A 19,498-nucleotide genomic window follows, 5' to 3' on the forward strand; every position below is an offset into this window, starting at 1 on the left:
CATTGACAACACGCATGAAACCAGCCACCCACACCATGGAAGCCATGGCAACGATTGAGGATGCATGTCCAGGCTATTCCTGATACATATATCTGCTGTCCACAGCTCCTCCTCTCAAGGCACCAAGAAAGCAAGCAGGGCAGGGGCCTGCCCAGGCTGTCTGTCACCATCACCCACGGACCTCCTCCTTTTCCTCCAATTCCTTCTCCTCATCACTCCATCTGCTATGTCAGGTACTCTCTGTCACAACCAGCATCTCACAAGCTAAGAAAGATTATGGGGACCTTTAGTGGGCTCCTCCCAGTTCAGGACAGGAAGACCTCAGTGCTCTGACAACATGTCCTTCAAACAGAGAACCTCAGTGAATGGTCATCCTACTCACACCCTAGACCAGCTCTCTACCACCTTATGCTTTTATATCTTCATTCTTTTGCCTCAATAAAGTTCTTCTGCATCCCAGACTGTGACTTTTCCTCCTCCTTATTTCTACCAAGGCTCTTCCAACTTCACACAGCACAAAGCCAGGCCATTGGGGGTTGGATAAGGACCTCGAGGTCTCAGGCATCAAATATGCCACCACAACCAGCAACAACACAGGCTGACATGTGGAGGTCTTCCAGAAGAATGTGACACAAGCCCATCACTGGCTCAAACAATTCATTTGGTAACGCTCCCCTGTGCGTGCCTCTGATGAAGTGCCCCTGTGCCACCACACACTTGACCAACTCTCCTCCCCAGCATGGCTCTCCAGCCCTCCCAGCAAACAGAATCACACAACCATTCAGTGTGGCAGAAACCTTCAGAGAGCAGCTGCTTCACCCCCTCTGACACAGCAGGGCCAGTTATAGCAGCTTGTCCTAAACATGCCCAGTTGGGTTTTCAGTAGATGCCACCAGGAGACCCCACAACCTCTTCCACCAATTGACCATCCTCACATGGAAAAAGGCCAATGCAAATTTGGCAATTCCTTCTTTGCCCATGGAATTCCATCTGTTTTCCCTTCTGGCCACGGCCTGATCACAAGCCTCTGGGCTCAGCCCTTCAGTCACTTTGCAGCCCTCCTCACTCGGCCCTTACACAGCCCAGGCTTTCTCCAATTCTCTAGGAACGTGTAATGGGAGACAGTGACAAAAGGTTTCTTTCAAGTACAGCTCAACAACAGACTGCTCAGCCTCTCTCCAAATCCCACTGACTTCAACAGAGAAGACAGAGGTCAGTCAAGCACAATTTACCCTCTCAAAATCCACATCTAAAACCACAGCCCATCACCTTGACCTTGCTGGTCATAGCACTGCTTTCCAGGAAGGTTTCTTATGCACCTCCATGTATCTCTTCCACTGAGGAACCCAAAACTGGACACAGAACTCCAGGTGATGCCTCACCAGGGACCAGAAGAATATCCATTCCTTCTCTTGCTAGGAAGACCATGAGTATCCCATGCAGGGTGTCTGGGTCACCACCCTCCTTTTCATGCAGTCCTTCCCTGATCCAGGTGTGGGGTTGGTGTTGCACTGACCACCTGGCTGATTGGTCCCCACTCCAAACATACCAGCGCTCCCAGGCCATGGTCTCACCTTGCTATAGGATCCACAAATGATGCCTTGGAGGTTCTGCAGCCACCAGCCCCTCTTCACTGCACGACCCAACAGTAACCCACACAGGGGATCTCCTGACCAACGTCCTCCCTGCTGCAGGATGTCTGGACCACCTCTGCAGGCGACCCAAACTTACCATGATTCTGCTCTGAGGTCATACCGACAGTCCCCACTGTGAGGTCACAATGCTCCTCACCTTGGCCTACAGAGGCCCTGCAGGGGGCACTGGGACAAGTGCAGGACCAAGCCTGTGACCCAGCCCTGATGTGAAGATGGGGCTCTCTGTGGTGTTGACCTTGGCAGGGCACCAAATGCTCTCTGAGCTGCTCTATCACTCCTTTTCCTTAACTGGATGAGAGGAAGAGTATATGACAAAAGGCTCCAGAGTCAAAATAAGGACACGGAGAACACTCTTAGGTTTTCGATGGCGACAAAACACCCCTGACTCAGGGAAATTAATTTAAGTTATCAAAATCAAAAGTCAGTAGAATTCTGAGAAATAAAACCAAATCTTAAAACACCTTCCCCCTCTCCCTCCCTTCTTTAGGTTCAACTTCCCTCCTGAAGTACATATTCCCTTGCCCAAAATAGCACAAAGGGATGAGGAATTGGGGATTGTGATCAGTTGAACAGACATTGTCGCTTCTCCTCTTTCCTTCTCACACTCTTCTCGTGCTTCATCCCGGGGTCCCTTAATGGGAAATGGTCCTCCCTTAACTTATGGAACAGATAATCCCAACAGGCTCTACCAGACATGGGGGAAGTTTCAGACCTCTTCTCAGAAAGCCACATTGGCAACCCTATGCCTACATACTTTCCACAGAAACACACCACTCCAAGGGACAACCTTTGAGCACAAAGGGCACCAAGACACCCAGAGAGCTCAACCAACAGGAAAGGACAGGCCTACAGACAGGCTTAGAGACCAGGCAGCAATGTGGAGAGGGACCAAATCTGATGGAAGGAGCAGCCCCACACGGCCAGCACATCTCCAAAGCCCACACCAGCCTGACAGGGCTGCCACAACTTGGGGCTCCTCATCACAACGCATCCGCAAACCACACCACACGAATGCCAAGAGATGACATCACTGATGTCACCCCACCTCTCCAAAGCTCAGTTTCCATGTTTTGCACAATCTGACACACCATAAACACCAAGCTTTTGACTTGTCAAACTCCCACTAGAAAGTTGCCGCCAGGACCAGAAGGACACGTCCTCAAGAGGAGGACATGAAATTGCAGAATTCTTGGAAGGAAAACACAACCACAACTAATTGCTTGTGAGGATCTGACATGCACCAGCTGCTTGCACAAACATGCTGTCATGCACAAAGGTTGTTTCATCCCCCTCGGGCACTCCAGGACCAGCATAAAAGCCGGCCCAGAGCCTCTGTCCCTCACTCGCCTCTGCTGACGCCTTCTCCTGCGCGCTCAACAAGGTGAGCCTCAAGCCCCTTGCCCTCTGCTCCTGACCCCTGCCCTGGCTCTTCCAGCACGCTCTGCCCCAGCCGCAGCACCCCTCACGCCTCCCCAGCCCCACAGCCCCACACCAGCCTCCCCACTGCCTCGCCCTCCTGCACCACCGCCCCTAGCACCCCCACGCCCTCTGCTCTCCCCACACCCTCTCTTCCATTCTCTCCTCTCCTCTGCCAGGGCCCCTCCACACCACAGACATGGCCTGCTACGACCTCTGCCGCCCCTGCGGACCCACCCCGCTGGCCAACAGCTGCAACGAGCCCTGTGTCAGGCAGTGCGAGGACTCCCGCGTCGTCATCCAGCCTCCCGCCGTGCTGGTCACCCTGCCAGGACCCATCCTCAGCTCCTTCCCCCAGAGCACCGCCGTCGGATCCTCCTCATCCGCTGCCGTGGGCAACGTCCTCAGCGCCCAGGGAGTGCCCGTCTCCTCTGGGGGCTTCGGCTACGGCCTTGGCTACGGCTTTGGAGGCCTGGGCTGCTATGGCAGAGGAAGAGGCTGCAACATCTGCTAAGGGTCCCTCACAAGATGCCTGAAACCACTCACATACATTCAAGAAGCAAAGACATGGACTGAGGATGCACGTCTGGGGTAATGCTGGCACAGCAGTTCACCTTCCTCAGCTGCTTCTCTTGTGGCACAGAGCAAGCAGGGAAGGGGCCTGACCAGGCTGCCTGGTAACATGGCCCATGGATGTCTTCCTCTTCTCCAAATTCCTTCTCCGCACCACCCCATCTGCTGTGTGCAGTACTGTGTGCCCCACCAGCATCTTACAGGCTAAGCAGCAGCGGGGGACCTCCAGTGGGTTTCTCCCCAGTCAAGACTGAAAGACCTCACTGCTCTGACAGAATCTACTGCATACAGAAGACCTCAGTGCATGGTCACCATACTTGCACCTCACCTCTCTTCCTCCTTATGCTTGTATATCTTCATGCTTTTGTCTCAATAAAGTTCTGCATCCCAACCTCTGACACCTCTTCCCCATTCTTCTACCATGGCTCTTTCAACTTTTTGCAGCACAAAGCCAGGGCTCAACAGGACATCAGTACGCGTGAAAAAGGCCACCAAAATTATCCTGGGAAATATACCACCACAACCAACAAACACTGGCACCTGGGTTGCTTTCACAAAGTGACAGAGGTTTGAGCAAGTGCTGGCTCAAAGACAGTCTTGAACATGGCAACACTCCCATGAGAACGCCTCTGACGGAGTCACCATAAACTCATGAGATCTTTCGCGTGGAGTCCCAGGGCCACCCACACAGGAACTCATGGCCTGGTCCCCACTTGCTGGAATGACCATGGATAGTCAATACAGTGTGCCCAAGTCACCACCCTCCTTGCTCTGAGATCCTCCTCTGACCCAGGTGTGGGTCTATGTTGCACTGACCACCTGGCTGCTTGGTCTCCATTCCAAACATGCCAGTGTACCCAGGCCATGGTCTCACCTTGCTGTGGGGTCCACAGATGCTGCCTTGGAGGTTCCCCAACCACCAGCCCCTCTTCCCTGCAGGCTCCAACACTGACCCACACAGAAGGTCTCCTGACCACCATACTCCCTCCTGCAAAGTCTCTGGACCACCTCTGCAGGGACCCCAAGCCACCATCCCTCTGCTCTGAGGTCACACAGAAAACACCAGTATGAGGTCACAGTCCTCCTCACCTTGGCTCAATGGGTCTCTGCACGACACACTGTGGACAAGTGCAGGACCAAGTCTGTGACCAGCTGTGCTGCGAAGATGGGGCTCTGTGGTGGGTAGACTTTGGTTGGGCACCATGTGCTCACCGAGCTGCTCTATCACTCCTCTTCCTCAATTGGATAGGGGGACAGCAATACGACAAAAGGCTCCCGAACTAAGATAAGGACATGGAGATCACTCACAGGCAGGAGAACACTCCAGTGGCAGCAAAACAGACTGTGCTTGAGAAATTAATATAATTTATCAAAGTTAAATTAAATTTCAATAAAGTCAGAGTAGAAATAAGAGAAATAAAACCAAATCTCGAAACACCTTCCCCACATTCACCTTCCCTCATGAATTACTGTTGTGGTTTAAACCCAGCCAGACAGCTTGTTCACTCAGTCCCCACCTTTCCTCCCTCTTCCTTTCCTTCCCCCTACTCCTGGAGGGACGGAGAGGAGAACCGAAAAGAATGCAACTCCCACGGGTTGAGATAAGAACAGTTTCGTAACTAAGGTATAACACAAATCACAACTGCTACCACCAATAATAATAATGATAAAGGGAATAGCAAGGGAAGAGAATACAACATCTCAGCAATAGCTGACCGATAACTTGCCCCTCCAGCCTGACCAAGCACCGACCGATACCTCGTCCAACACTGCAGTCCCACCCCTTCAGGGTAACTCCCAGTTCCATCCTGGGCATGACGTGCTGTGGTATGGAATACCTCTTTGGCTAGCTTGGGTCAGGTGTCATTTCTCTGTTTCCTCCCGGCCTCCCCTCCTCCCTGGCAGAGCATGAGGCTCACAAGGTCCTTGGCCAGACCAAAACATCAGCGTTATCAGCGTGTGCTCTTCAAACATGCTCTTCGAGACATGGCAGAAGCTTCTTGCACCTTCTAACAGAACCTTCGCATGTGAACCCATTAAGTACAACCTTACAGACATAAAAAGGCACCACAACACCCATAGAGCTCACCCAAAAGGAAAGGAAAGGCCTACAGACAGGACTAGTGACCCAGCAGCAAGTCAGGGAGGAACCTAATGCAATGGAAGGGGCAGCCTCTCATAGCCAGCACAGCCCCGGGGCTGAAAGGACATGGGGCCCCCTCTTCACAACCCAGCCACAAACCACAGCCACGAGTGTCACAGGATGACATCAATGATGACACCCCCACCTCTCAAATGCTTTTGTTGCATGTTCTGCCAAATGCCCTGACATGCACCATCAACACCAAGCCTTCGGTCTCTAATACTTGAAAGCTGCCGCCAGGGCCAGAAGGACACGTCCTCAAAAGGAGGACATGAAATTCCAGAACTCTTGGAAGGAAAACACAGCCACAAATAATTGCTTGCGAGGATCTGACATGCACCAGCTGCTTGCACAAACATGCTGTCATGCACAAAGGCTCTCTCAGCCCCCTCGGGCACTCCAGGACCAGCATAAAAGCCGGCCCAGAGCCTCTGTCCCTCACTCGCCTCTGCTGACGACTTCTCCTGCGCGCTCAACAAGGTGAGCCTCAAGCCCCTTGCCCTCTGCTCCTGCCCCCCTGCCCCGGCTCTTCCAGCACGCTCTGCCCCAGCCTCAGCACCCCTCACGCCTCCCCAGCACCACAGCCCCACTCCAGCCTCCCCACAGCCTCGCCCTCCTGCACCACCGCCCCTTGCACCCCCATGCATTCCGCTCCCCCCACACCCTCACTTCCATTCTCTCCTCTCCTCTCCCCTGCCAGGGCCCCTCCACACCACAGACATGGCCTGCTACGACCTCTGCCGCCCCTGCGGACCCACCCCGCTGGCCAACAGCTGCAACGAGCCCTGTGTCAGGCAGTGCGAGGACTCCCGCGTCGTCATCCAGCCTCCCGCCGTGCTGGTCACCCTGCCAGGACCCATCCTCAGCTCCTTCCCCCAGAGCACCGCCGTCGGATCCTCCTCATCCGCTGCCGTGGGCAACGTCCTCAGCGCCCAGGGAGTGCCCGTCTCCTCTGGGGGCTTCGGCTACGGCCTTGGCTACGGCTTCGGAGGCCTGGGCTGCTACGGCAGAGGAAGGGGATACAACATCTGCTAAGGGCCATTGACAACACACCTGAAGCCAGCCACCGAAACCCTCAAAGCCATGGCAAGGTCTGAGGATGCAGTTCTGGGCAGTTCCTGACATGGGGACCTCCTGTCCACAGCTCCCCGTCTCGAGCCACCAAGAGAAGAAACAGCGCACGGGGCCTGCCCAGGATGCCTGAAAATATTGCCCCTGCACCTCCTCCTGTTGTACTACTTCCTTCTTGGCATCATCTCTTTGCCTGTGTCCACAACTCTCTGCTGCAAACCCCTTCTAACAAGTCAAAGAATATGGGGGGACCTCTGCTATGCTGCTTGCGCTGCAGGGCAGGAAGAACTGCAAGCAGAAGTCTTCTGCTCATGGTTGCACTCCTTGCACCTCAGACTGTCTCACTTCCACTTGGTGCTTTTGCTGCTCTTACATTTTCATTCTTTTGTCTAAATAAAGTTTCCAGCATCCCAGCCTGAGTCTCCTCAGAATCACTTTCAACAGCAGGAACCTCTCCAGAGGAGCTGACTTAATCCCTTTTCATGAACAGGACAACTGGAGCTGCAGGTGTGGGACCATGGCCAGTTGGGTTTTCAGTAGCTCACAGCACAGAGACTCCACCACCTCTTCCACTCTTTGCCCTTCCACACAGGCAAACGGCTTGCCTGGTTTGCCCATGCAATCCCATCTCTTTCCCCTTGTACCCAGGGCAGCCTCTTCTGCATGTGCACACCAGCGACAAGAGCTGGGTTCCCACCACTTCTTTCCCTGCCATCAGCGTCTTTACTCCCATTGATGATGGGCACCCTGCACATCCTCCTCTCTTGGGTGGTTCACTTCTCAACCTCTTCTCTATGAAAGATGATCCAGACCCTCCAGTCTCTTGGTGACCCTACACTGCTCCTGCTCCAGAAAGTCCAAGTCCTTCCTCACTGGGGCACCAAGAAATGAATCCCACATGACATTCTCCTCAACATTTCTGACAAGCAAGGGATGCTGCCCTCCCCTTACCCACTGCAGCACCACTGAATGAAGCCCTGGAGACTGGTGGACCCTTTTCTTACAAGGGTAGGTTGTCATCTCATGGTCCGTTTCTGCTCCACTAGGACCACAACGTCATTCTCTCCTAAGACGGTTTCTAACCCATTGGTCCCACAGATATTCCTGCTACACGGGGTCACTTCTCCCCACAAACAAGACTTGGCATCTGACCTGGCTGAACTCTTGTCCTTCACAACATCCTCCTGGACAAGTTGTTCAAATGTGACATGAGCAGGTACACCATACATTGGAGAAAGAACTGCTGAAGAGCAGGGCTGAAAGTCTCAAAGTGAATGGAGCTAGATGTGCTTTGTGAATGGTCACCTGCAATATTCCCCAGGGCTCCATTCCAGGGTCATTTCTGGACAATATTTTTATCACACCTCTACAGGCAGCAGTTGAATGCACTGTTCACAAGCTTGCTGATGGGACTGGGAGTTGCTGTTGAGTCTCTTGAAGGACAAGAGGTCTTGCAGAAGGATCTAGATAGGTTGCAGCATTGGGCAACCATCAATGGCATGAAATGTAAGAAGCACAAATGCTGGATTCTGCGCCTGGGATGGAGCGATGCCGGACACAAGCACAGCCTGGGAGAGGAGTTCCTGGAGAGCAGCCCTGCAGAAAGGCGCCTTGGGGTGCTGCCTGGCAGCAGGTTCAATAGGAGACAGCAGTGTGCCCTGGCAGACAAGGGGGCAAACCGCATCCTGGGGTGCATGTGACTGTTCACTCAACTCTTGCTCTGATTTTGGCTGCCCCAGCTTTTGGTGGGGCCTGAGGTATGCTGGGAGCAGCGCCATGAGGTCAAAATGAGGCACCATTTAGGCAGAACACATGGCAAGAAAGGGCTGTAGGGGCATTATGCAGCCATTATCACCTGGAAATTGCTGTCTCCTGCACATCACCTTTTGTCTGGCAGTTCACTCAGAAACAACTACGTTGTGGAAAGGCATCAGACCAAACCTCCAATCTGGAAGGTACAAAGCATCAGCTAACCCTTAAATGCTTTTGAAGCAGATCCAGCAGCTCCTGGAATGCTGAGGCTTTCGTGTTTCCAGGAGTGACACAGGTAACATCGAAACCATGACTGAGCTGGAAGAAGGAGCTCTCTTACCATTGGCAGGTAATTATATATTTTTGGTCATAAGTACACTATGAGAACACTCAGATGTTGTACGTTATGAGTTGTCTGCTGAAGAAGAGGATTTACGTCTTAACCTACACTGGGCAAAAATGAGTACAGCCCCGGTTTCTTGTGGCTTCACTGGATTTCATTATGACCTCAGAACACAGAGTTGAAATAACTGAAGAGGTTGTCCTGTAAATCTAAGAAACATAAATGGAGCCTAACACTGGGCACAGATCAGGCTGTCCAGGCTCTAGTGTGCCACATCCACTCTCTTGATTTTCTCACTGATACAAAGGGATGAGCTCTATTTCAGCCATCAGGAAGCACTGCAAGAAACCCACAAACCACAGACACGAGTGCCACAGGATGTCATCAATGATGACACCCCCATTACTCCAATACTTTTGTTGCATGTTCTGCCAAATGCCCTGACATGCACCATCAACACCAAGCCTTTGGTCTCTAATACTTGAAAGCTGCCGCCAGGGCTAGAAGGACATGTCCTCAACAGGAGGACAATAAATTGCAGAATTGCAATAGGGAAAACACAACCACAACTAATTGCTTGCACATGTTTGACATGAACCAGCTGCGTGCACAAACATGCTGTCATGCACAAAGAATGTCTCAGCCCCCTCAGGCACTGCAGGACCAGCATAAAAGCCGGCCCAGAGCTTACGTCCCTCACTCGCCTCTGCTGACGCCTTCTCCTGCACGCTCAACAAGGTGAGCCTCAAGCCCCTTGCCCTCTGCTCCTGCCCCCCTGCCCTGGCTCTTCCAGCACGCTCTGCCCCAACCTCAGCACCCCTCATGCCTCCACAGCCCCACAGACCCACACCAGCCTCCCCACAGCCTGTGTTGCCTAGTAACATGCCCCATGGACCTCCTCCTCTCACTTCCTTCTGTGCGTCAACCATCTGCTATGTCCAGTACTGTGAGCCACAAACAGCATCTCACAAGCTAAGAAAGATTCAGGGGACCTTTACTGGGGTCTTCCCAATTCATGCCAGCAAGACCACAGTGCTCTGTCAAAATCCACTGTAAACAGGAAACCTCAGTGGATGGTCGTCCTACTTGCACCTTAGACCCGCTCTCTACCACCTTATGCTTTTACATTTTCACTCTCGTCACAATAAAGTTCTTCAGCATTCAAGCCCTTGACGCCTCTTCTCCTATTCTTTTACCATGGCTCTTCCAGCTTCATGCAGCACAAAGCCAGGGTTCAACAGGCCATTGGGGGGAGTGAACAAGGGCCACAAAGATTTTCCTATGAAATATGCCACCACAAGCAAACCGACCCATGGAAGCCTTTCAGAACATGACGCAAGCCCATTACTGTCTCAAAGAAAGCACTGAACATGACATTGCTCCCCTGTGCACGACTTTTATGGAGTCACCCAGGCTCATGAGAACATTTGGATAGAGTAACAGGGCCAACCACAAAGGAACTCATGTCTCTGACACTGACTGCTGCGAGGACCAATGGTATCCCATGCAGAGTGCACTGGTCTCCACTCTCCTGCTCTGGGATCCTCTTCTGAGTCAGGTGTGTTTTCCTGTTACACTGACTTTCTGGCTGCCTTTTCCCCATTCCATCCATGTCAGAGTCCACAGGCCATGGTCTCACCTTGCTATGGGGTCCACAAATGATGCCTTGGTGAGGTGCTTATGTGGCCACCAGCCCCTCGTCACTGCAGGCCCAACAGTGCAGGGGGTCTCTGGACGGATCATCCTCCCTGCTGCTCTGTTTCTGGAACAAATCTGCAGGGGACCCGAAGCCAGGATCCCTCTGCTCTCAGGTCACACAGAAAGCCCCCAGGGTGAAGTCACAATCCTCCTTACATAGGCTCAATGGAGCCCTGCATGGGGCACTCGGAGCAAGGTGCAGAAATAAGCCTATAACCCAGTTCTGTGAAGATGGGGCTCTGAGATGGTTTGACCTTGGCTGGGTACCAAGCGCTCATTGAGCAACTCTAGCACTATTCTTCCTCAATCAGGTAGGGGGAGAGTATCCCAAGTAGACACAAGGACATGGAGATCACTCACCATGTCCCAGCAGCAGCAAAACAGACTTGACTCAGTGAAATCAATTTATCAAAAGTTAAAGAAGAATTAAGAGAAATAAAAACAATTATTAAAACACCTTCCCCCAACCTCTCCCTTCTTCAGGGTTCATCTTCCCTTCCAAATTACTGACTCCCTTGTGCAAAATAGCACAGAGAGATGGAATGGGAATTGTGGTCAGTTCACACCACGCTGTCTCTGCTCTTCCTTCCCCCTCACACTCTTCCCCTGCTCCATCACGGGGCCTCTTCCACAGGAAACAGCCCTCCACGAACTTATTTGTGCCTTTCCCACGGTCTCTATTGGACTTGGAAAAAGCTTCTGGCATCTTCACACAGAACCTACACAGCAGCCCAATGGCTACCAAAACATTTCCACCTAAACCCACTACAGCCAGTGACAGCCTCACAGGCAGAAGGGCACCAGGACACCCACAGAACTCACCCAATGGGAAAGGCCCAAAGGCAGGCTTGGTGACCTGGCAACAAGGTGAGGAGAGACTGAACGCAAAAGAAAGGGAAGCTCCTCGCAGCCAGCACAGCTCCAAAGCCCAGAAAAGGATGACAGGGTTGTGAGGACATGGGGTCCCCTCTTCACAAGGCACCCACAAACCACACCACAAAAGTGCTAAGAGATGACCTCACTCACAGAAACCCATCTCTTCAGTGTTTTGGTCACATGAACTGCCAGCTGTCCTGAAATGCACCATCAAAACCAAGTATTCAGCCTTTATTATTTGCACTTCAAGGCTGCCGCCAGGGCCGGATGGACACGTCCTCACCAGGAGGACATGCCAAGGGAGCACTGTGGGAAGGAGAACACGCCCCAGCTCATGACTTGCCAGGCTGTGGCACGCACCAGCTGCTTGCTGACAAATGCTGCCATGCGCAAAGGCTGTCCCGCCCCTCGGGGACCAGCACAAAAGCCGGCCCAGAGCCTCTGTCCCTCACTCGCCTCTGCTGACGCCTTCTCCTGCGCGCTCAACAAGGTGAGCCTCAAGCCCCTTGCCCTCTGCTCCTGACCCCCTGCCCCGGCTCTTCCAGCACGCTCTGCCCCAGACTCAGCACCCCTCACACCTCCCCAGCACCACAGCCCCACTCCAGCCTCCCCACTGCCTCGCCCTCCTGCACCACCGCCCCTCGCACTCCCATGCCCTCCGCTCTCCCCACACCCTCTCTTCTCTCCTCTCCTCTCCTCTCCCCTGCCAGGGCCCCTCCACACCACAGACATGGCCTGCTACGACCTCTGCCGCCCCTGCGGACCCACCCCGCTGGCCAACAGCTGCAACGAGCCCTGTGTCAGGCAGTGCGAGGACTCCCGCGTCGTCATCCAGCCTTCCACCGTGCTGGTCACCCTGCCAGGACCCATCCTCAGCTCCTTCCCCCAGAGCACCGCCGTCGGATCCTCCTCATCCGCTGCCGTGGGCAACGTCCTCAGCGCCCAGGGAGTGCCCGTCTCCTCTGGGGGCTTCGGCTACGGCCTTGGCTACGGCTTCGGAGGCCTGGGCTGCTATGGCAGAGGAAGGGGATACAACATCTTCTAAGGGCCTTCCCCACAAGATCTGACATGAAATGCCGCAGCCTGGATTCGACACCATTAATTGAGAACACCTGTCGGGGTCAATGCTAGTACATGGGCTTTCTATCTCACCTCCTCCTTTCAAGGCATCATGAGAGGAATCTGGGTAGTTTACCAGCCCAGCCTCTCTGAAAACATGGCTCATGGACCTCCTCCTCTTCTCCTATCGCTTTCTTTGCATGACCCCATCAGCTGTGTCCACTACTGTCTGCTGCAATCACCACATCACATGCAAAAAGCTATCAGAGTACCTCCAGTGGGGCGCTCCTAGTGCAGGGCAGGAAGACCTCCATCCTCTGCCAAAATCTGCTGCATTGCAGAGGACCTCGTAAGATTGTCACCCTACTTACACCTAAGGCCCCTTCCCTTGTACACTGTGCTTTTACGTTTTCATTCTTTTGCCTCAATAAAATTATCCTGAATTCCACTTAGTGACTCCTCCTCTTCCTTTCTTCTACCAAGGCCCTTACAACTTGACATGGCACAAAGCAATAGCTCAACGCGTCATTGGGGTGGATGAAGAAGTGCCACAAGGCCTCTCCTAGTAAATGAGCCAGCACAACCAGCAACAGGACAGACTGCTAGCTAGGGGCTTCCAGAAGTGACCTAAGCCCACCCCTCACCCAGGCTCAAACAAAGGATACACGTTTGCAAAGATTCCTTGTGCATGCCTCTGATAAAACCTCCCTGCATCACCACACAATTGACCAACTCTCCTACCCAGCATTGGTCTCCAGCCCTCCCAGCAATCAGAACCACAGAATCATGTAGTTTGGCAGGACCTAGGTGATTTGGAGAGAAACAGCTTCAACTTCCCCTATCAAGCAGGGCCAGCCACAGCAGCTTGTCCAGGACAATAGCCGTTTGGGTATTCGGCAACCCCCAGCATGAAGATTCCACAATGTCTTCCACTCTTCAACCATGCTCACACTGAAAAAAGATTGCCTTCATTGCCCATGAAATTCCATCTCTTTTCCCTTGTGCCCACATCCTCTTGTCCCACCACTGGTCACAAGCCTCAGGGCTCAGCACTTCAGCCACTGCCTTCCAGCCTCCTCACCGGCCCCATCACAATCCATACTTTCCTGCCTTGCTTCTCTAGGAGCACGTAATGGGAGACAGTGACAGAGCCTTCCTTTAAGTACAGCTCAACAATAGACACTGCTCTAAACTTGGCCAACACCCTGTTGTTGGCAACAACAGGGAAGACACAGAGGTTGGTCAAGGACAATTTCCATTCCCAAAATCCACACCTAAAACCACAGCACGTCACCCTGACCTTGCTGGGCATGGCAGTGCTTTCCAGGAAGGTTTCTTCTGTCACCTTCCCTAGGAATGAGGTCAGGCTCAACCGTGGGCTCAGCCCCAAGGACCCAGTGGTCCACTCAACATGGGGATGGGCAGCTTGGAACTGAGGGAGAACATAGCCAGTGGGGATGTAGCGGCTTCCCTGAGCCCGCACCACCTAGTGAACTGCACCCACTATAGGAGCCTGGGTGCTTAAGTAGAGAGTTACAGAGGGTAAACACAACAATTCGGGGTACTTGGAAGGACTCCCCCCATCACAGGGCTCACCAGCTTCAACCAGGCCCACCAGGACCACAGCCAGCTATCAAGAGCAAACCTCTTATGACTGCTTGCAAAACAACACACAGGAAGTGCACCAAGAAGGCAGAAGCCCTGTAGAGTCACCATCCTTTCTACCACCTACAACCTCACAAGCAAGAGGGGCACCAAGACACGCACAGAGCTCACCCAACAGGGGAGGACAGGTCTAAAGACAGGCTTAGCGACCTGATAGCAAGGTGTGGAGGGACTGAATGCGAAGGAAGGGGCAGCCCCTGATGGCCAGAACAGCTCCAAAGCACACACCAGCATGACAGAGCAGCGAGGATATGGGGGTTCCTCTTCACAACGCATCTCCAAACCATACCACATGAGTGCCACGGGATGACCTCACTGATGACATCCCACCTCACCAAAGCTTTGCTTGCATGCCATGCCAAATGCCATAACACGCCCACCAACACCAAGAACATGGCCTCAAATACTTCTACCTGAAAGCTGCCTTCAAGGCCAAGTAGACACGTTCTAAACAGAATGACACGAAATTGCAGAATTGCAGGAAGGAAAACACAACCACAACTAATTGCTTGCACGTATTTGACATGCACCAGCTGCTTGCACAAACATGCTGTCATGCACAAAGACTGTCTCAGCTCCCTCAGGCATTGCAGGACCAGCATAAAAGCCGGCCCAGAGCCTCTGTCCCTCACTCGCCTCTGCTGACGCCTTCTCCTGCGCGCTCAACAAGGTGAGCCTCAAGCCCCTTGCCCTCTGCTCCTGACCCCCTGCCCCAGCTCTTCCAGCACGCTCTGCCCCAGCCTCAGCACCCCTCACGCCTCCCCAGCAGCACAGCCCCACTCCAGCCTCCCCACTGCCTCGCCCTCCTGCACCACCGCCCCTTGCACCCACAAGTCCTCCGCTCTCCCCACACCCTCTCTCCCTTCCTCTCCTCTCCCCTGCCAGGGCCCCTCCACACCACAGACATGGCCTGCTACGACCTCTGCCGCCCCTGCGGACCCACCCCGCTGGCCAACAGCTGCAACGAGCCCTGTGTCAGGCAGTGCGAGGACTCCCGCGTCGTCATCCAGCCTTCCACCGTGCTGGTCACCCTGCCAGGACCCATCCTCAGCTCCTTCCCCCAGAGCACCGCCGTCGGATCCTCCTCATCCGCTGCCGTGGGCAACGTCCTCAGCGCCCAGGGAGTGCCCGTCTCCTCTGGGGGCTTCGGCTACGGCCTTGACTACGGCTTCGGAGGCCTGGGCTGCTACGGCAGAGGAAGAGGCTGCAACATCTGCTAAGGGCCCCTCACAAGATGCCTGAAACCACTCACGTACATTCAGGAAGCAAGGACACGGATTGAGAATGCACATCTGGGAGAATGCTAGGACATCCACACACCTTCCGCAGCTTTCTTTTACAGCACAAAGAAAGCAGGGAAGGGGACAGACCAGGCTGCCTGGTAACGTGGTCCTTGGATCTCTTCTTCAAGTTCCTTCTTTGCATCACCCTGTCAGCTATGTCCAGAAATGTGTGCTGAAAAATGCATCTCACTGGCTAAATTTCATTGGGGGACCTCCAGTGTGCTCCGCTCCAGCCAAGTCAGGAAGACCTCAAAGCTCTGACAAAATCTGTTGCAAACAGAAGACCTCAGTTCGTGGGCGCCCTCCTTGCACCTGAGACAGCTCTCTTCCATGTTATGTTTCTTCTTTTTCACTCTTTTGCCTCAATAAAGTACTTCTGCATTCAAGCCTTTGATGCCTCCTCTGCTTTTATTCTGCCATGGCTCTATCAGCTTCACTCAGCACAAAGCCAGGGCTCAACAGGCCATCAGTGTGGGTGAAAAAGGCTACAAGGACTCTCCCGGGAAATATGCCACCACAACCAACAAAGACTGGCACCTGGGGTGCTTCCATAATGTGACACAAGCCCACCTCTGCCTCAAACTAATTCTTAAGCATAACAACACTCCCCTGAGCATTACGGTGATGTCTCTCCAGGCTCATGAGACTATTCATGTAGGGTTCCAGGGCCACCAACACAGGGACTCATGGCCCCATCCCCACATGCTACAAGGACCCCACATTATGTTTGTTCTTTTTCACTCTTTTGCCTCTATAAAGTTCTGCATACAGGTCTACGACACCTCCTCACCCTTTCTTCTACCAAATCTGTTCCAACTTCATGCAGCACAAAGGCAGGGCTTAACAGGATGTCAGTGTGGGTGAAAAAGGGCAGAAGGATTCTCCTGGGAAATATACCACCACAACCAACAAAGACCGGCACCTGGGCTGCTTTCACAAGGTGATAGAGGTTTGAGCCAGCGCTGGCTCAAAGACAGTCTTGAACATGGCAACACTCCCTTGTTCATGCCTCTGATGGAGTCACCACAGATTCATGAGACCTTTCCGGTGGAGTCCCAGGGCCACCCACACAGGACCTCATGGCCTGGTCCGCACTTGCTGAGATGACCACAGGTAACAAATACAGTGTGCCCAGGACACCACCCTCCTTGCTCTGAGATCCACCTCTGACCCAGGTGTGGGTCGATGTTGCATCTCAACCAGAAGGAAGTGCAGCAGGAGGGCCAGGAGACCTCCTTGGATGGATAAGGTGTTTCTGAGGAAAATGCAAATGAAAAAAGAGGCTTATAATAAGTGGAAGCAAGGACACATGGCATGGGAAGTGTACAGGGATGTTGCCCGGGAAGCTAGGGACCAGGTTAGGAAAGCTAAGGCCCAGTTAGAATTAAACTTAGCTAGAGGTATTAAAGATAACAGGAAGGGATTCTACAGGTATATAGCAAATAAAAAACAGACTAGGGAGAATGTAGGCCCGCTCAGGAAGCTCTCAGGAGAACTGGCTACACAGGATTTGGAGAAGGCTGAGGTTCTGAATGACTTCTTTACCTCAGTCTTCACTGGCAAAGGCTCTGACCGCACCACCCAAGTCTTGGAAGGCAGAGGCAGGGACTGTGAGAATGAAGACCTTGCGCCCACTGCAGGAGAGGAACTGGTTCAAAACCATCTTAAAAATATGAACGCACACAAGTCCATGGGTCCTGATGAGATTCATCTGCGGGTCCTGAAGAAGCTGGTGAAGAAGTTGCGAAGCCGCTGGCCATCATATTTGAGAAGTCATGGCAGTCAGGTGAAGTTCCCGATGACTGGAAAAAGGGAAATATACCCCCCATTTTCAAGAAGGGGAAAACAAATGACCTGGGGAAGTACAGACCAGTCAGTCTCACCTCTGTGCCTGGCAAAATCTTGGAGCAGATTCTCCTGGAAGGCATGCTAAGGCACATGAAAATCAACAAGGTGCTTGGTGACATCCAGCATGGCTTCACAAAGGGGAAATCCTGCCTGACCAATTTGGTGGCCTTTTATGATAGGGCTACAGAACTGATGGACAGGGGTAGAGCAGTTGATGTCATCTACCTGGACTTGTGCAAAGCATTTGACACTGTCCCACACGACATCCTTGTCTCTAAATTGGAGCGACATGAATTTGATGGATGGACCACTCGGTGGATAAAGAACTGGCTGCATGGCCACACACAAAGAGTTGTGGTCAATGGCTCAATGTCCTCTTGAAGACCAGTAACGAGTGGTGTCCCTCAGGGATCAGTGCTGGGACCGGTCTTGTTCCACATCTTTGTCACTGACATGGACAGTGGGATTGAGTGCGCCCTCAGCAAGTTTGCCGATGACACCAAGCTGTGTGGTTCAGTTGATACCCTGGAGGGAAGGAATGCCATCCAGAGGGACCTCGACACACTTGTGAGGTGGGCTGATGCCAGCCTCATGAGGTTTAACCATGCCAAGTGCAAGGTCCTACACCAATGGGGCAAATGGGGATGAGAAATGAAGGTTCTAGTCAGTTCAACACACATTGTTGCTAATCCTCTTTGGACCTCACACTCTTTCCCTCCTCCATCATGGAATCCTTTCCAAGGGAAACAGCGCTCCATGAACTTACTCAACCTGAGCTCTTCAAACATGCTCTTCAAGACATGGGGAAAGCATCTTGGATCATCTAACAGAAACTTCCGACATGAACCCATCACAAGTACAACCTTACAAGCATAAAAAGGCACCATGACACCCTTAGAGCTCACCCAACAGGAAAGGACAGGCCTACAGACAGGATTAGTGACCTGGCAGCAAGTCAGGGCGGAACCTAATGCAATGGAAGGGGCAGCCTCTCAGAGCCAGCACAGCCCCAAGCCTGCAAGGACATGGGACTCCCTCTTCACAAAGCACCCACAAACCACAGCCATGAGTGCCACAGGATGACATCAGTGATGACACCCCCATCACTCCAATACTTTTGTTGCATGTTCTGCCAAATGCCCTGACATGCACCATCAACACCAAGCCTTTGGTCTCTAATACTTGAAAGCTGCCGCCAGGGCCAGAAGGACACGTCCTCAACAGGAGGACATGAACTTCCAGAATTCTTGGAAGGAAAACACAACCATAACTCGTAGCTTGCGAGGATCTGACATGTACCAGCTGCTTGCACAAACATGCTGTCATGCACAAAGACTGTCTCAGACCCCTCGGGCACTCCAGGACCAGCATAAAAGCCGGCCCAGTGCCTCTGTCCCTCACTCGCCTCTGCTGACGCCTTCTCCTGCGCGCTCAACAAGGTGAGCCTCAAGCCCCTTGCCCTCTGCTCCTGCCCCCCTGCCCCGGCTCTTCCAGCACGCTCTGCCCCAGCCTCAGCACCCCTCACGCCTCCCCAGCACCACAGCCCCACACCAGCCCCCCCACTGCCTCGCCCTCCTGCACCACCGCCCCTTGCACCCCCACGCCCTCCGCTCTCCCCACAACCTCTCTTCCATTCTCTCCTCTCCTGTCCCCTGCCAGGGCCCCTCCACACCACAGACATGGCCTGCTACGACCTCTGCCGCCCCTGCGGACCCACCCCGCTGGCCAACAGCTGCAACGAGCCCTGTGTCAGGCAGTGCGAGGACTCCCGCGTCGTCATCCAGCCTTCCACTGTGCTGGTCACCCTGCCAGGACCCATCCTCAGCTCCTTCCCCCAGAGCACCGCCGTCGGATCCTCCTCATCCGCTGCCGTGGGCAACGTCCTCAGCGCCCAGGGAGTGCCCGTCTCCTCTGGGGGCTTCGGCTACGGCCTTGGCTACGGCTTCGGAGGCCTGGGCTGCTACGGCAGAGGAAGAAGCGACATCTGCTAAGGGCCATTGACAGCACCGTAACACCAACCACCCTGGAAGCCACAGCAAGGAATCAGAAAGCATGTCTCTGCCACTGTTGGCCTATACATTCTCCATCCAGTACTGCTCCTCTGAAGGCAGAATGA

At 53.5% G+C, this 19,498-nt stretch overlaps 3 protein-coding genes and 2 pseudogenes across 3 annotated transcripts; all 5 read left to right on the forward strand.

Annotated features, from left to right (window-relative positions):
• The first annotated feature begins 3,270 nt into the window (after positions 1-3,270).
• Positions 3,271-3,585, forward strand: LOC133263832 (feather keratin 1-like). The gene has a single exon (XM_061443698.1). It carries the CDS (start codon positions 3,271-3,273, stop codon positions 3,583-3,585), a length of 315 nt encoding a protein of 104 aa, XP_061299682.1.
• Positions 3,586-6,121: 2,536 nt separating this feature from the next.
• LOC133263823 (feather keratin 1-like) lies at positions 6,122-6,822 on the forward strand. The gene is made up of 2 exons (XM_061443692.1): positions 6,122-6,251; positions 6,476-6,822. The coding sequence occupies exons 1-2, from the start codon at positions 6,122-6,124 to the stop codon at positions 6,820-6,822; spliced, it is 477 nt and encodes a 158-aa protein (XP_061299676.1).
• A 4,972-nt stretch (positions 6,823-11,794) lies between these two features.
• On the forward strand, positions 11,795-12,572 carry LOC133263824 (feather keratin 1-like; annotated as a pseudogene).
• A 2,222-nt stretch (positions 12,573-14,794) lies between these two features.
• On the forward strand, positions 14,795-15,471 carry LOC133263827 (feather keratin 1-like). The gene is made up of 2 exons (XM_061443694.1): positions 14,795-14,867; positions 15,095-15,471. The coding sequence occupies exons 1-2, from the start codon at positions 14,807-14,809 to the stop codon at positions 15,469-15,471; spliced, it is 438 nt and encodes a 145-aa protein (XP_061299678.1). The 5' UTR covers positions 14,795-14,806.
• Positions 15,472-18,706: 3,235 nt separating this feature from the next.
• On the forward strand, positions 18,707-19,373 carry LOC133263825 (feather keratin 1-like; annotated as a pseudogene).
• The last annotated feature ends 125 nt before the right edge of the window (positions 19,374-19,498 follow it).

Source organism: Pezoporus flaviventris, unplaced genomic scaffold (genome assembly GCF_033815535.1).
Source record: "Pezoporus flaviventris isolate CSIRO_AGI_PZ_B2104156 unplaced genomic scaffold, CSIRO_AGI_Pfla_v1 ptg000468l, whole genome shotgun sequence".
NCBI lineage: Eukaryota > Metazoa > Chordata > Aves > Psittaciformes > Psittacidae > Pezoporus > Pezoporus flaviventris.